At 35.0% G+C, this 18,291-nt stretch overlaps 1 protein-coding gene across 1 annotated transcript in view; it reads right to left on the bottom strand.

Annotated features, from left to right (window-relative positions):
- Window positions 1-18,291, bottom strand: part of LOC134652122 (collagen alpha-1(XVIII) chain-like) — a 202,925-nt gene that overhangs the window by 86,114 nt on the left and 98,520 nt on the right. The window contains exons 2-3 of the mRNA XM_063507290.1: window positions 5,187-5,269; window positions 1,698-2,245 (exon numbers count right to left, since the gene is read on the bottom strand). Coding sequence (XP_063363360.1) covers window positions 1,698-2,245; window positions 5,187-5,269 — 631 coding nt within the window. The remainder of the gene's footprint in view (window positions 1-1,697; window positions 2,246-5,186; window positions 5,270-18,291) is intronic.

Below are 18,291 nucleotides of genomic sequence, written 5' to 3' on the forward strand. Positions count from 1 at the left end.
TATTGAAAGCGTTTGTAAGAAGCTGAACAGTTTTGCCTATGCCCTATGGCGTTTAACGAAAATTACAAGCCAAAAAACAGCCATCCAAGCGTATCATGGCTACGTGGCATCTAGGATACGATATGGTATAACTGTATGGGGTAACGGTTCAAATATAAATGGATTGTTTATAACTCAAAAGCAGTGTATACGCGCGATTTGTGGTGTTTCGATACTAACTTCATGCAGACCTTTATTTAAAAAACTAAATTTGCTCACTGTACCTTGTTTATATATATTTGAAATGTGTGTATTTGCAAAATGCAACCAAAATCTATATACAAAAAATGACGAAATATGTAATTTTAATACGCGATACCCTAACAAACTGATATGTCCAAGAACGTACACGAGTCTTTATAAGAAAAGTTGTTATCCTATGAGTATACGCTTGTTTAACAAACTGCCAGATACTATTAAAAGCCTTACACTTCATTTATTTAAGAGACGCTTATTCCAATGGGTTAATGAACAGACCTTCTACTCAATAAAAGAATATCTGGACAGCTAAACTGATTTACATGATATTTACCTATAAATCTGTGACATCTCAATTAATTCGTATAATACCAAATAATTAGTCTTAAATTTTGTTATTTTGTATATTAATATTATTGTTATGTAAATACATATGAATTAATTTTAGATTATCTAAGTGCATGTTTAGTATTAGGCATACAATTTGCATGTCACTGTGTGACAAGGTAGCTTGGCTCACTTAACTATGAAATGTAACATCCTATGTATACCCTATCTTTCGCAAATAAATAACTTATGACTTATGACTTATAATGTTACGGCGGGCGATTTCATTGTCAATCACCTTGATAAAGTTAGTGACGGATTGAACGTTTTGATTGAAACAGTAGTGCGGCAACGTTAGCAACGCAGAATCATAGAAATTGTGTAGTAATTCCGCCCGCGACAATGCCGCAGCAGCAACGGTGTAACAGTTTTGCTGCTGCAGCCCCATTCAAATGTAACTTAAAAAAAAATTAACCTACAAATGGAAATTATATTTTAAAACTTATCCAGAAAACATCTTAGTATTAGAGACCTACATGTGTTCGTCACTCATAGAAAATCACCGCGCAACTACTCGATATCATATAATAAAAAAACATAATGTTTAGCTTTGTGTGGATGTTAGCTATCGCTTATTAATGTGGTTGATAAGTTGTCAGACTATTATTAGGTATTATCAATTAATACTTACTAATGTAAGTACTAAATACTAAACAATGAAAGCTAGAATTTATGCCACTTTTTACAGTTAGTAGTATATTTGTAACAAGTTTTAATATACTCTGAATTATACAAAACCTTCGGAGCTCACAAAAATTCTGGCTTTTATTGAATTCATTAAAGATAATGAGGTTTCGAAGAACATTTTTAATATCCAGGGCCTCGGACCTAATTATTTCAAAGTTAGATGAATTTATCATTCAAATAAAGTTTTAGAATTATTAATTATAACAGAATAATTTGCAAATACTCTTCAGCTTTAATAATCTCGGGCGGCAAAAAAGTCGAATGCCTTTGAAAATTTTACAGGTGTCGAGGAAGTCAAATTCTGGTCAATTTCCGGTACATTTACCCTCCCATATTTTTTTTTAGATGATGTTTACAGCTAGAATGGATACTAAAGTTTAACTTACGTGAAAAGCACCTCGTATAAGTGGTCCCGCCTGCCCCACGTACAACGTAGATGCCGAATCGAATACCAACTCTAACGGATTCCTCTTCACAGGCACGGTATCAAACTCGTGACAATTCAGATACAACGTCACATTCTCCGTAGTAACCTTCAATCCGAACCGACTCCATTTCTTAGAAAACGATGGTATAGCGAACGACACAATTGTCTGCGAGAGGGCATAGACATTTGCATCGGTGTATAAAAGGGATATATTCGTGAGATCTCTCCCCGACGGGATCAACTGTACTCCCAATTGGACTACCGTCTCTAAGGGATTTACGACAGAGAATAGAAAACCGCCGTTCTCGGTGGCGGGTCGGACTGTGGCTGTTATAGAGAATTCTGGGTATAGTTTTTCGGGCATGAAGAGGCGGTAGGGTGATTTGATGTCGGAGCCAGGTTTAAGGCCGTACGCAGGGAATCCGTCCAGGCCCTCGTCGAAGTACTGGGTCTTAGGGTTGCTGAACGGAACGCCGATCGCGTGGAGTAAGTCATATTCCGGTACTTCTGAAATGAGACATAATTATTTTCATTAGTTTTTTAATATATATCTATAAACTCTATAATATGTCTAAAAAGATTAAAAATAATTAATAAGTACAAAATATGGTACTTATATAGATATTGTTTGTTATGTGATGTATGCGATAAAAATACCTACGATAAGAACATAATAATATACATATTATTATTGGGATACAGAATTTCAGAAGTTTATGACAACATAACGATTTTTAAAGCTTAATATTATGAATACAGTTTTTAACCTCTAAATTAAAGCCTATCTCGCCCCAGAAAGTGTTCACCTATCTCTTACAGGTCATCGTTAAAATACTGGCCCACTGTTCTTACGACTATCTGTTTGTCGCAGCAGAACTTTAAAACAATAATAATAATAATTAAGGAAGCCATCAGGCAATCCATTCCTGTAATTAGGAATCGACATTGATTCTCAATGACTATAGTCATTGTAACAGTGGGATTTCTTTGGTCTGTCTCGTTTCTTCCAGCACTCCTAATACCAGGGATGACAGTATAAGAAAAGCTGGTCAAGTCAGTGGGCACAAGTAGTAAATAAAACTAGTATTGATCGATGGAGCAACGACCGTCAGGGCTGTTGCAATTTGCATTTTAAAACAGTCTTCCTGCCCGTCGCAGTTAGTGTAATTTGGATTAGTATTGTATTTGTTTATATATACTGTCTCAGACTCTGGCAGCTTTGTAAACAAAGTTGGTTCTGATTGCAAAAATCATTTATTTACAAACAAGATATATACAGTGGTTGTATTACTAAAATAAATTAAAAACTAGCTTCAATCTAAAATAAGCCCGAGGCATTGTCCCAAGGATGCTGGCGACATTTCCTCGCTGTATCGCAATGCTGATACGTTGTGCGAGGTAGCCGCCAGCTCTTCAGTCACCAGTTACGTCAACCAGACGCTTCGCGATTTCTGCGAACAACTTATGCGCGCTGGGACCCCATTGCATAGATTTTCATTTAGAGATTACCTAGTGTTGATATTGCAAGTCAATAATTTTATTATGACTGAGTTTTTAGGCATGATTCATTATTTGCAGATAGGGAAGCCGCTGGGTAGAAATATTATTGAATAGCAATGACCCAGCGTCATATGTTGTGTGGAAAGGTCGCCATTAAGGCAGATCAATGTCTTCGTCAAAATCCTAGGTGACTGTGTAGGCTAGGCATCATTAAATAAAATATCGACAATTTCATATTAAGTTAGTAACTCAGTTCCTTGAAGCTTGGGACGGATGTTAGTGTGGGATGCTACCTGCGACGGCATCTGGCATCGTCCCACCTCCAACGGACTAATGTAAAAGCGGGCGGGGCGGCGGAAAGCGCCGAAATTATAAAACGTAACAAATATAAGAGCCTCGGTAGAGAGTACCATTTTGTACCATTTAGAGTTGAAACTCTAGGTCCATGGGGTCCCAGCGCGCATAAGTTGTTCGCAGAAATCGCGAAGCGTCTGGTTGACGTAACTGGTGACCGAAGAGCTGTCGGCTACCTCGCACAACGTATCAACATTGCGATACAGCGAGGAAATGTCGCCAGCATCCTTGATACAATGCCTCAAGGGCCTATTTTAGATTTAAGCTAGTTTTTAATTTCTTTTAGTAATACCACTGTATATATCTTGTTTGTAAATAAATGATTAATATATTAGTTAGTAACTTGGTACGTAGTTTTAAGTGTAGGTATAAGTTACAAAACTTACAAGTTCGATAGTTACAGTGTTAGTTGAATACTAACTAGGGCTAAAGTAAAGACTAACTAACCATCCAAGATTGAAAGTTTGGGAGCCAGAGTAAGTAACCGTTGGCTACAATATTAACATGGCCAATATTCGAAGTGCAGGCTGGTTGCCTGCAATATTACTTGCGATGTTCCTCGTTTATGCAGAAAACGTATAAGGCGGAATAAGGTACATCATTTCTCAATATTAATATAACAAATATTATTTACATTAAAATATCAAATACCAAAGGTAAAAATCTGCCTGCAGAAAGTGATGAGTTATTTCTCTATGGTTTAGCTTAAGAACTTGAATTAACTAGTATAAGAAACTAAAATTGAATACACGTACCTTATAAATTAATAGTAAATTAATTATATCATTCCCAGCTTGATTTTTTTTCTAGATAATTGAATTTTAAACGCAAAAACGTTCCAAAGCAGTTAAAAATAAACAATTCGACATACAAAACCTCTTCAGTGTAAATCTCCGTCGTTATTTATTCTATACGGATTCGATTTACCCAATATGGTAGGCAAGCCGTCTTTTCAGTTATTCACCGCTCTAAATTGGGCCCAGCGAGTTTCCTGCGGATAAGCCTTCTGTCTATTCTAGTTTGGAGATACATATGGCTGACGTTGCATGCAGGTTGACCTAATATTTGACGTTCAGGAACATCGTTGTATGTTTTGTAAAGCAATAGACCAAATTATAAATGGTAAAAAAACTAAACTGATTGCTGATACCAAAGATAATAGATAGTTGATACTATACTAGATACTATTTCACTGTAGCCAAAGAAAAACTTTGTAAATGTTTATCAGATGTAACAAGTCATAAGTAAATTATAAGTAGAATGAATTTAAAAGATCTGTGAAGTGCATGATTAGGAACTACCATTATTTACTCATAATTGTGTATACTTTTAAAATTGCCTAGTTATTTAAATAAGTTTTTGTCAATAATTTAACTAATTTTAACAGCAGACATTCAAGAGCTCAATCGTATCATTAGTGAAACATGAATAATTATACATCCGCAAAGCCGCTTGTAAAATTCCTCTTCATCTCAAGCAGTACCTACTTACAACTTTTCAACACTGTAAACTGGGGCCCAAACCCCAGAACGAACTAAAACTGTGCGCATAAATGTTCCCATAGAAAGGTTTATTAAATCGACTAAAGCCTTACCGTTTGGATATTTAGAGGAACCGAACAATCCATCATTAGCCGCCGTGAGCGCCGAGAGAAGAGCGATCGGTAGCGTTCGACACCTGAAAGTAAGGATAACACGTTCTTAAAACATATCTTGGTACAAAAATAATGGTGAGTACAAATTTTTATTTTTTATTCTTCGTTGATAATGAAAATAATACATTAAATCTTCAAAAAAATGTAAAGCGTATTGTGTTTTTGTGTTCAATCAAACTACACTCACTTAGATTTCATGGATTATCATTAAAAAAGAAAACTCTTTAAACTGGATATAGTATAACCTCAAATTGCCCCTTGGTTAAAACTTCCATCTAAAAATACCTAGTGTATCTTGACATTTTACTCGCAATATTGTAGCTCGTTTCACATTGATAAATGATCAAAGTGTGCAAACGAACCAATTCAGCAAGCAAAACAAACTTGAACCAGCCACGGAGAGGCGTCGCATTTTCAATTAGATCCAGGTAGTGATGTCCCAAATACTGAATTTTTATGTATTTTTATAAATGAAACATTGAAGATCCTTATAGTCCCACATAGAAATCTTGGTCCCACATTGAAAAAAAAACTATTTCATAATTTACAAGAATATAGGTAACTCTTTTAAATTCGTTTGCCATCTTTATTTCAGGATTGCTGGAAATTTGAAAATTGTATGTCGAGCGTTATTCCAATTATGATCCTAGTAACCTTTTTTGTCTCATAATTTTATATAATTTTAAATGTGAGCTCAGCCAACAAGAAAGTTCAATAGGCTTCAGTTATTTTTATAATTGAGCCTAGTTCTCGGAGAGCTGTTTACTTAGAATTTCGAATTCAATAGTTCTTACAGTTCTTAGCAGGTTAACTAGTTAAAATGCAGAAGATCTTGCTTTAAACGAAGTAGTTGGAGATGACTGTGACACACTAGTAGTTTTTCCTATAGATTCGACAAAACAAATATTCAATAATGCTCAATTGCTCACTAGAGTCTGAAGGGAATGATTCCAGCAGCAGTCGTATTCCCGCTAGGGAAATATTACCGGGAAAAGAACATCACTAGAGATTCATGTCGAGTTTGGACTGCAGCGGGGAAGGAAAAAAATATCGATTTGCAATTCAGATGGAATCGTGTTGGGGACCGTGAAAAGAGCATTAATTGACACGAATATTGGATATTTTAGCGAAATCAGTTTTGAATGAAGGCCGTTCATTTTGTGAACGTGCATTGATTACAAATGGGTTATAATTAAACGGACCCGTGTGGTATGTCCGAGCATTAATAGGTACAGGAAAGTCTTTTGTTGGTTTCGTTGGTACATTGATTACCATATTGAATGAATACTAAGATTTAGTAGTATGTGGTTTAGATAAAATCAAGTGATAAAATAACGACGGAAAGGTAATAAACATATGTATAGTATAATACTCACAGATCGATCTTTTAAAGAAATACCTAATCTTAATGAAGAACATTCTCAAAAATCTAACTAAGTATACGCATACTTAGTTTTAAGGTTGTCTGGAAGAGATCAATTATCTGGATATATGCGTACTTATTCACTGCGATTAACGTCATCGTCAAACATCTCAAATCAAGGATAGATTTTGAAAGTTTAAATAAGCTTCTAGCCTGAAATGTATTTGTATCAACTCTAGGAAAACCTTGGTATAACTATAAACGAAACTCATCAATAACTTTTTGTTTGTATTCAGTTGAAATTATCGTCCGAGTTCTCTCACGCTATTTTCACATTCCGTTTAAAGCTGTTTATTAAAGTTTTGCTATCATTCAGGAAATACATGAAACATTTCAAAAAGAGGAACAAGCGAAGTTTGAGAACAGCCCGTTATTAAGTAGTCGTAAACTATGCTCCATTGTGTTGGAGCTTGAATCATCGCTTTAGCATGGCTGCATTTAAATTGTGCAGTATATTTTTTTCATAAGTAATTTTTCACAAAAGAAAAGCAATTAAATTACAATTCGCTGCTTTAAATATTTGCAACGTGTCGTGCGTAGTATAATCTAAATTAACAGTTAGGTACAGTCAGCTGCAGAGAAAAGGTACCACCCCTGCATACAAACTTCTATGCAGGGGTGGCACCTTTTCTCTGCAGCTGACTGTACTAATTAGCAAAGACAAAAAAACAAAGTCCCCTGCGCGTATACCTACGCGTAAATGTTAAACAAAGTAATTTTTGCCTTTGACTTCAAAGACTGACTGTCCGAGGAAACCAGCAGGACTACAGATTTACCGAGCTTTGTCTAACCATATTGCGAGGAATCCAGCTACAGCTCGTTCGCGTTAAGAATGCAGTAAACTCATTGTCCGCCGGTCTAGCGATGCTCGTAACCAATCAAATCGTTCCTAATTAAAAAGTATGTCTTCAACTGGTCACCGTGAACTTGATTTTATAATCAGGAACGATTTTGTTGGTTACGAGCGTTGCGAGGCCGGCGGACAATGATGAGTCTACTGCATTCTTAACGCTAACTAACTATAGGGTAATGCGGCCAGCTCCTTCAAAATACTACAGAAATTAGAGAATACTACAGAGATTATTAGTTATGTGCTATGAAAGTGTAATATTTTTATATTGTAAATATTATTTTTATATTTAAGGTTAATTAAGATAGTTATATAGAATGACATTCAAACACAATGTATATACAATGTATAATATTGTTAATGAATAAAATAAATGAATGAATGAATGAACACATTTTAGCAAAAAAAAACCTAGCTTTATTGATTTTAAGTTTACTTTAATTTAATGTATATTTATTTCATTTATTTAGGTACTTAAAATTTCAATCTATTGACTACCTAAACAACTTATATTTTAACAATTTTCCGTGTAAAACATACCATTGCAATATTATCCAGTATAACGAAAGTTAAGTACATATTTGATTTATAAACGAACCGTGGCCACGAGGTAATAATTATACAGTATGTAACTGAACGAAAAGCAATTACTCAAACCCGTTAATCTTTAGGTCATGGGCGTTTTTTTTGTTATCCCCTACACTTTTTTTTTTCAAATTTGGAATTTTTTACGTTATTTCTACTCAGAATCACGAGCTCTTTCTATCCTAATAGAAGAAAAAAAGTGTCCCAAAATTTCCATACATTTTTCGAACTTTCCATTCCGCGACCGCCATACAAAGTCTATGAAAAATGGTGACGTAATGGAAATAAAAACCTTAGGACACTTTTTTTCTCCTATTAGGATAGAAAGAGCCCGTGATTCTGAGTAGAAATAACATAAAAAAATCCCAAATTAAAAAAAAAAAGTGTAGGGGACAAAAAAAGACGCCCTCATACTGAGCAACTTTTACTATGGGACCAACCCCGAAAACGCGGAAAAAGAATTGGATGTTTCATACATTTTGCTGGTCTGATGTTGAAATTTCCTATGGAAGAGTCAATTTTTTTTTTCGCGATTTCGGGGTTGGTCCCATAGTAAAAGTTGCTTAGTATGACCTAAACATTAACGGGTTTGAGTAATTGATTTTCGTTCAGTTACATACTGTACTGCGTGCAGGAAACGACTTGAAACTCTGAAAAATAGTCGCCCATTTCAGCCTATCGTATCAATCTACCCTGTCATCGCTTACTAAATTTACGTCAAAACTAAAACTATACGTAACACAAATACAAAAGCGGCCAAGTGCGAGTCGGACTCGCCCATGAAGGGTTCCGTATTTAGGCGATTTATGACGTATTAAAAAAAAACTACTTGCTAGATCTCGTTCAAACCAATTTTAGGTGGAAGTTTACATGGTAATGTACATCATATATTTTTTTTAGTTTTATCATTCTCTTATTTTAGAAGTTAGGGGGGGGGGGGGACACACATTTTATCACTTTGGAAGTGTCTCTCGCGCAAACTATTCAGTTTAGAAAAAAATGATATTAGAAACCTCAATATCATTTTTGAAGACCTATCCATGGATACCCCACACGTATGGGTTTGATGAAAAAAAAAAATTTTGAGTTTCAGTTCGAAGTATGGGGAACCCCAAAAATGTATTGTTTTTTTTCTATTTTTGTGTGAAAATCTTAATGCGGTTCACAGAATACATCTACTTACCAAGTTTCAACAGTATAGTTCTTATAGTTTCGGGGCAAAAGTGGCTGTGACATACGGACGGACAGACAGACGGACAGACAGACAGACAGACATGACGAATCTATAAGGGTTCCGTTTTTTGCTATTTGGCTACGGAACCCTAAAAACCAACCTAAATTTTACATTTAGGAAAAAAGATTTTTAAGAAGGAAAATAAGCGTTTATTCAATTTGGTACTTACAACAAATTAACTGAGGCAATAATTTATTTCTTTCCTATACGTATATGTTTAGCTAATATATGCATAGGGTTTAAGTTGGATGGATTTTTATAGTACCTACCGGTAAGTCATTAGCGAGATATGGTATTAAACCCTTTCTTCATCACTATACGTACATAGTATAAAACAAAGTCGTTTCCCGCTGTCTGTCTGTCTGTCTGTATGTATGCTTAGATCTTTAAAACTACGCAACGGATTTTGATGCGGTTTTTTTTAATAGATAGAGTGATTCAAGAGGAAGGTTTATGTATAATTTGTTAAGAAGCCGGGCGGGTCGCTAGTTTATTATAAAAAAACCTTAGGGTCACTTTGCACGTACTTGTAAGGTAGATAACGTTTTCATGACAAAATATTATGTTTACTTATGCGAACGGGCATCGAAGAAAATAAAAGTGCAAAGAAAATAGAGCATACTATTTTTATTTAAAATTGAGTTACACTAAAAGTCGATTGAAATAGGTCACTTTAAATAAAAAAGCTTACAATATGAACTTTTTTCATGGTTTTTGAGTGTAGTTCAAGAAACCTTTGAGTTGTGCTCTAGGATATCACCTGTCTCCATTATCTTAAATTGTCTGCCATAGGTAGGTACCTATAATTATTATATTTTATATCTTACTCTAGAACTATCATAGCAAGTTCTTATTTCTTAACAATCTGGCACATATGATTCAGTAAATACATTTAATTGAAGTTAATTTAAGCGTCTGTTGTAATAGTCTGAGAATGTTTCTTAGACATTAATTATTTGATAGGATTTGAGACGCCTAAGCCAATTGAAGTGTGAACAGATAATCATCTTTTCTTGCCAGATTATTTGACTTGAGAAAATTTTATGATCGTCTTAGAACTGAAAGTGGGTTAACGATATTATAACGTTAGTTCTCGGACTGATAATTTAATATATTTACATATAGGTACGCCATAGGTTGGTACTAGGTACCTAAATCCACCATTGATTTAGATCGCCCCAGCTTTCATAATTTTGGCTTGTGCAAGGTATTGTGGGCGTGCCAATACCTAGTTAACACGTTTAGCCCAGCGTGCCATAGTTGGCACATGATTTAGTGCTAAAACCCTTAGGCGTTTTGTGCTCAGCTAATGGACGTAAAGTGCATAATAATTGTATACGTACTATACATAGTAGTAGTAGTAATCACTTTATTGTACACAACACAGATTTACATAAAATTTACAGAAATAAAGGTAAAAAGGCGAACTTATCCCTATAGGGATCTCTTACAGCTAACCTTCGAGTATATACATATTTTACACACATATACATATTATATATAGGTACATATTATTATTTTTCTGTACACATTTTATGTTGTGTATTGTACAATACGTTTACACCAACCTAATATATATTAGTGTCACTATCAGTATTTTTTTCTAGTATGTGATTTATATAATATGTAATTAATTCCAATGGAGAGGAAGTGTGTCTTAACTAAATTGTGCTACGACTCGACGCGACGCGTGATGTAGCAAATCGTGTTTAGATTGCCATTTTGAGTAAGCACACAAGTGCGTAGGCTTTGGGATTGTATTTCAAAGGTGATTTGCATTTGCATAATGTAATGAACAGGCACTTAAATATCAAGATTTAATAACATTTTACCTCTATGTGAGTTGAGCAATTAGGTACTGGTTTGAAGTTAATCCTCTATGTAAATGCTGTCCCTATCAAAATGTTTGCGTTTTATAATTGCCATACACCTATGATTTGTAATAATCAACATTATTAGTTTAGAAAGTGGACACAAATTATACACATTTCAAACGTGCTAAACGTCAATTTTATGAAGATTTGTCGAAGACAAAAGTTTATTTTATACTAACCTCAAGAAGCTATTTGCATAAGTATTTATACGAACAAAAGTATTTGTAAGTTTTAAATCAGGTGCGAAATATCTTCTCTTTTTTAGAATTTGACATAAAGTACCTTTATAATATCGAAAAATAATTTCGTATAATTATGAGGACAGTTTAGAGGACATGCCACATCCTGGAATAAATTCGATGCGTTCACCGAATCCAAGCGCCACCTGAACAATCGTTGTATTCAGTATCTAATTAACCAATAGCGTATTGTTCATTCACATGTCAGAAATCGAGATACGGGACTATTCTCTTGTCGGTCATAGTGTGCTAGATTAACGCGACCCCAATGGAACCCGACAACCCTATAGACGGGCCAAATTAATTATCGGAGTTGGAACAAAAGTCCTATGGGTCAATCCATCAAACGCCTGAAGGAGGTTGGACATCGGGCTTCCTTTTAGTTATATATCGATACTCCAATCGAACAGAAAGTTTATTGTGTGCGTTGCTTATTGAATTATGTTCAAGTCCATTGTGAATTACTTGAGTATAAGTTACAGCAAGTTGATATACCTACCTACATAATTGTCACAATTTGTGAAACACAGCATGTAGGCATTTATTGCAACTTATTTTTTGTTATTATTCCAGCTAAACCTACATGAAATACCTCAGTTTATAAGCAACTGTGATAAATATTTTGAAACAACACAGGAAAAAATAAAAAATGCAGCTGAAAAATACAGATCCGTGAGTCAAAGGGTGTTTTAGTATAGGTACACTCGATTTTTTGCTCTTGATACCTAGAAAAAATATAAATAAATAATGCAATTACATAAGGCTCAATTTGTCTAGGCAATAACGAATAGGTACTTCTTTTTATTCTTTTTAATTTATTCTGTTATCGCTCTCGGTAGAGTCAGGTGGGGTAAATATAAAACACTGGTAAAATAAGCCTAAGTTTTTAACACTCGAAGACTTATCAGTTCATTCCTATTCTATTAAAATGGAAGTCTACTCACAAGGCTTCTTTTTAAACGGAATAGGAAATAGGATAAGTCTTTGAGTGTTAAAAACTTAGTCTTATTTTAACCCGTGTTTTATATTTACCGCACCTGGCCCTATTGAGTTCGTGAAAGACAATCGGCATGATTCGAACTTTAAGATACGTCAAAAATTTGTTAAAGATTGACAACATGGATTGGATGTGTCAGTGTCAAAAGTGACGTTTTTTTACGTTATAAAAATATACGGTATGTCAGAACATAAGTAACTAGAAATAAAATTCATTTCCTTCATAATCTGTCGAGTACAGCACTTTTAAATATAATTTTACTGACTTAGCCTCTTACATAACGTGGAATAAAAAGCAATCAACCAGCCAAAAGTACCCGGGCCTTTTTAACAGGTCGGCTCTCGCAATATTTATGTATGTAGGTGTTAACAAATTCATGGTTCACTCGCCGGTGAAAGAAAATATAGCGGTTACCTTGTTACCCATGAAAGTTTAAATTGTACTTATTCCGGCCCTTGAAGATTTGAGCCGTAGTAGGTATTAAGGCCTACGCGTTTCATTACGGTGAACCTAAGTTGCAGAGAGCAAGGTCTTCAAACAATAATACAGTTTGGATTCTTGGACATTTAAAGTGGTTTGATATGGAAAAAAATATATAAAAACCGTTTTGTATAAAAAATATCTAAGTAGACGTATGTACTTTTATCAAAAGTTTTGTTATTTTGTACTAACTTGTTTTCCAACTTTGGAAACGACAGTGTAAAATATTTGTATTGAATATTATTGTAAGTCCTTAATAAAATAAAAATATGTAGTCATTACAAGTTAAACTTCACAAAATAACTAAATAGGTAAGTATAGCAAAATAATTATGTGATTCATCTGTCAGGTGTGTGGGTTGAAAAGACTATTGTTCAATTAAAGATTGCCAATTATACTAACGGGCATTAAGTAATATCATCAATGTGAAGAATGCCATCTCCAATAAATTAGTAGAAGTTGTACTCAAAGAAACCTTTCTACTACTACTCATAAGTACTCGTACATCAAGAATAGGTCATAAAGTCTATCGCCCACTTAAAGGACCCTCATGTGACCGTGGATAGAACGTCAGTAACATATCTTTAATAAAGCTAGCGACCCGTCCCGGCTTCGCACGGGTAGTTCAACGAATTTACACAAAACCTTTACGAATTATACACCAAAACCTTCCTCAAGAACCACTCTATTAATAGGTGTAAAACCGCATGAAATCCGTACAATAGTTTTTGAGTTTATCGCGAACATACAGACAGACAGACGCGGCAGGGGACTTTGTTTTATAATATGTATTGATGATGTCAAGTAATCTATTCACGCTCATATTATGTCGTTATCATTCATTTGTACTATATCGTTGAAATGCTTGGGACAAAGTAATTAATTTATTGATTCATGAGGTAAATAGGCCGAGAAAGTGATATTTTATCTCGATTTATTTGTGTTACTATGAAACGCATTGCGTTATATGATCCAGAATTGAATGAAATTACAACTATTTGCGAGTGGCGTTAAATTGCTAAAACATTGCGTGGCAATAAAATTAGGAGATTAGTGGCTTTTGCCTAAGTGATAACATGAACATGTTATTAATATTTTTAATACGGTAATAACACTTTATTATTTTGTCAAAGGGGAGTAAAAAAATGGACTCGTACGTACCGTATCAAAATAAAACTTGTATCCTAATTAAATAACCCAGTTACACCCTAATTTTATTTAATACTCGTAGTATTTTGGGTACAATGTACAAAAAATCCTCATTACATTTTTCACAAATACCTATTTTATCGTCTATTATTATTATTAACCTAACTAGCGTTTCATGTTTTCCCAGTTGATTGATACATTCGTAGTGCAAATTTAATTATTTATACCGATTATTAAATTTCGCAAAAGTACGCCATTTAAGCAGTTGAAATAAAATAATAAAAAAATAAAATAAAACGTTTATTCAGAGATCTTTCTTATAACTAATTACATATATTCTTCTGCCAAACCACAGAGTGGTTTGTTGGCAGACGAGGCTCCTTTATGTATTTGCAAGCTAGGTAGTTGATAGGTAACTTAAACTTAGGTATCTACTTAACCCTTTACCTCATGCGCAGCCCTATATAGCAACTATTAAAGTTCATTTTTAAACAAATACTTTTTATTTATGACATGAAGTAAGGGGTTAACTCTATATTCTTAGCGTACAGTAAAAGAAAATCAAAATAAAATTAAAATGTAACGTATTATTGACTTTGTATTTTGTTTAATAAAAAATTGCTTAGTTTCTTTTTAAATGTTTGTTTTGTCATCCTTGTGGTCTTTAAATCCGACGGTAACTCATTATAGATCTTAGGGACTAAATATTTTCTACTTCTCTGGCCATAATAATTCGTAAAACTAGGTACCAGCAATTTATTACTATCTCTGTTTCTTATTAACCTTTGATTGACAATAGGTATTTTAAACTCATCATTACACATTTGTTCTAGAGCTAATACTAACTTGACTTTTTCATGGACTGTTAAAATATTACATTCTAAGAAGAGCTTTTCATAGGTAGTACTTTTACATTTTATTTTAGTTTTCTTGTCAACCATTAATTTCATGAATCTAATCTGCAGTGCCTTTATCTTATCTAGATACGTTTTAAATGTACGACCGTAACTTGACAGCCCATACGACAACAGCGAATCCACTAGAGCATAGTACACTGCATACATAGTAGCCCTATTTAACACGAACTTCAGGTGGTGGAATTTTGCAAGTACTGCTCTTAATTTATTGCATAAGCCATTTACATGTGGCTGCCATGAGAACTTATAATCTATAAGCAAGCCCAAGTACTTGTATTGTTCCACCACCTGGAGCTCGACACAGACGCACACGCTCCCGGCCGGCCGCGCACTGTGGAGGCAGTCGAAACTGTGCCCCACAATGCACGGCAATTGGGTGGCAATGGAATGATAAATATTATAATACCTCTTACTTATCATCGGAGTAATTACATTCTGTAAAGTTTCAAGTAATAATTCTTACGAAACTTCGATTACAAGATTTTGTTCTGAAAGCGTCTAGTGTAATTTGGTGTAGTTCGTAGCAAATGTATCTAAAGGGCACTGAAGTTGTAAAAGGCTTGGGGTAATATTCAACCAGAGACAAGTCAATAATAGAGACTATCAGGTCTAAAAACGAAAAAAAAAATGTATACCTATACATACAATTTCATCAAAGCAGAAGAAGTAATACCCGCTTAGCTCCAGGGCACGTTTTTTTAGTTAAACAATAATAAAGTTAAAAAAAAGGTTCATGTTATCGTCTTTTGGAGTTAAAATAATAATAATAATAATTCAGCCTTTATACGTCCCACTACTGGGCACAGGCCTCCTCTCATGTGCGAGAGGGCTTGGGCTATAGTCCCCACGCTAGCCCAATGCGGATTGGGGACTTCACATACACCTTTGAATATCTTCGCAGATGTATGCAGGTTTCCTCACGATGTTTTCCTTCACCGAAAAGCTAGTAGCCGAGTAGCTAGCTTTTGGAGTTAAATAGAACCAAAATAATATTATAATGTGTATAAGAATTTACACGCTCTATTATTAACTTGTCCAAGATTTAAATCTTATGCTTATCATTTTAGATTTGACAGCACCGAATTATGTTGGATTAGGTATGTTGTTACACATAATTTGGAATGTTTAGAATTCACCCTTCAAACTTGAAATGAGTCCTGCGGTAAAACTTTTGCACATACTATTTACATACTAATGTATTCTAATTAATCATGCACAAAGTATTTAATACGGAGTTTTAGTTATAACTAGTTAGTTAGTTTGGTATACCAAAGACAGGTATCGATTTTTATAGAGAGGTAAAGTCTAAGAAAAAAACGTGCTAGTTTGACAGCCGAAATAGATGGCGCTTTCCGGTACGATTATTGTTTGTTGGCAACCGTGAAAATCAGGGTTCCCTTTCATATGTTCAGTTTATTATTTTATTATCGTTTGAATAATATAAATTCTTTCATATCCGCTACTCGTACCGAAACGAAAGAAAGGTATTTTCTCTCATATAAAAAGCCTTTTCTTACATTTTATACGCCAAACTTCTTAAATTCACTTATAATGTCACAGTTTTTAAATAAAAAAGCGGCCAAGTGCGAGTCGGACTCGCCCATGAAGGGTTCCGTATTTAGGCGATTTATGACGTATAAAAAAAACTACTTACTAGATCTCGTTCAAACCAATTTTCGGTGGAAGTTTACATGGTAATGTACATCATATTTTTTTTTTTGTATTATCATTCTCTTATTTTAGAAGTTACAGGGGGGGGGGGACACACATTTTACCACTTTGGAAGTGTCTCTCGCGCAAACTATTCAGTTTAGAAAAAAATGATATTAGAAACCTCAATATCATTTTTGAAGACCTATCCATAGATACCCCACACGTATAGGTTTGATGAAAAAAAAATTTTTGAGTTTCAGTTCGAAGTATGGGGAACCCCAAAAATTTATTGTTTTTTTTTCTATTTTTGTGTGAAAATCTTAATGCGGTTCACAGAATACATCTACTTACCAAGTTTCAACAGTATAGTTCTTATAGTTTCGGAGAAAAGTGGCTGTGACATACGGACGGACAGACGGACAGACGGACAGACGGACAGACGGACAGACGGACAGACGGACAGACAGACAGACATGACGAATCTATAAGGGTTCCGTTTTTTGCCATTTGGCACAAAACAACGAGTTGCACTCCGGGAGTGCCGGCAGAAGTGAAAACTCAATGACATTATAACAGTTTTTCGATCAGCGGGCTCAGCACGGTTCCATATTTTTATCGACTATCACTATGCCCGTCACTTTCGCACTTACATACTTGTTAGAACGTGACAGGCATGGTGATAAACGATATAAATGCGACCGTGTTACTAGGGCAGGGCACGTGTCCGTCTTACGGTCACGTGACCTGTCGCGAGTTTAACATTTTTTCCCCACCTCAAAAAGTGCACAGCGCCGCTAAAGAAGTTTTCACTTCAAAAATCTCGATAGGAAGTGATTCCGACAAAGCGTCGCTGTTATCGCGCGTCCGTGTCATGTTGTCACGTCACCGCGAATTTAATGCGTGCGGTCGCGGTCGCGATTTGAATTCCGTGCGCGCCTCTATACACGCCGCCGGATTCTGAAATATTGTAAACTATTGTTTTATATTCATTTATATTGTTGTTTGAATTTGAAAATGAGGTAGGATTGTTGGTTCGATTCATTATGTATCATAAAAATCATAAAAACGAATGGACATACCTATAAGGCTGGTTTTAGTGTCACGCGGACCGTCCGTGCGGATCGCTCCGCACCGCACCAATATGTATTAAGTTCAGTGAGCGTTATAGAGTGGTCCGCTTAATACATATTGGTCCGCTGCGGAGCGATCCGCACGGACGGTCCGCGTGACACTAAAACCAGCTTAATAGATACCTCCATCAGGTATGTCACAATATTATATTTATGGGGTTTAGCTAATTACGCGCGTTAGATGTAAAAGAGAACAAGTCTTTGGTCGGTCAGGTCTCGAATATGGCATAAGCTCCGATGACCCAAAAATTAAAAATAGGTACATTTGAGTAGACAGGTAATAATGATGTACGTAATTCGAATTTTACTAGGCCAATTTTAAAGCCGAGTAAAGTTTCCTCATTGAATGTCGTACCTATCGATACAACGTCCAATTTATAGTAATTTATCGTATGATAAAATGCGAACAGTACATTTTCGGTAATTATTGTCACTCAACGTCCGAGGTAATTGAATGGGCGCCGTGTCCGCGGACGTCCGGGAATTTATTATAATGGACGATTCAATTTAAATC

Source organism: Cydia amplana, chromosome 11 (genome assembly GCF_948474715.1).
Source record: "Cydia amplana chromosome 11, ilCydAmpl1.1, whole genome shotgun sequence".
NCBI classification, from domain to species: Eukaryota; Metazoa; Arthropoda; class Insecta; order Lepidoptera; family Tortricidae; genus Cydia; species Cydia amplana.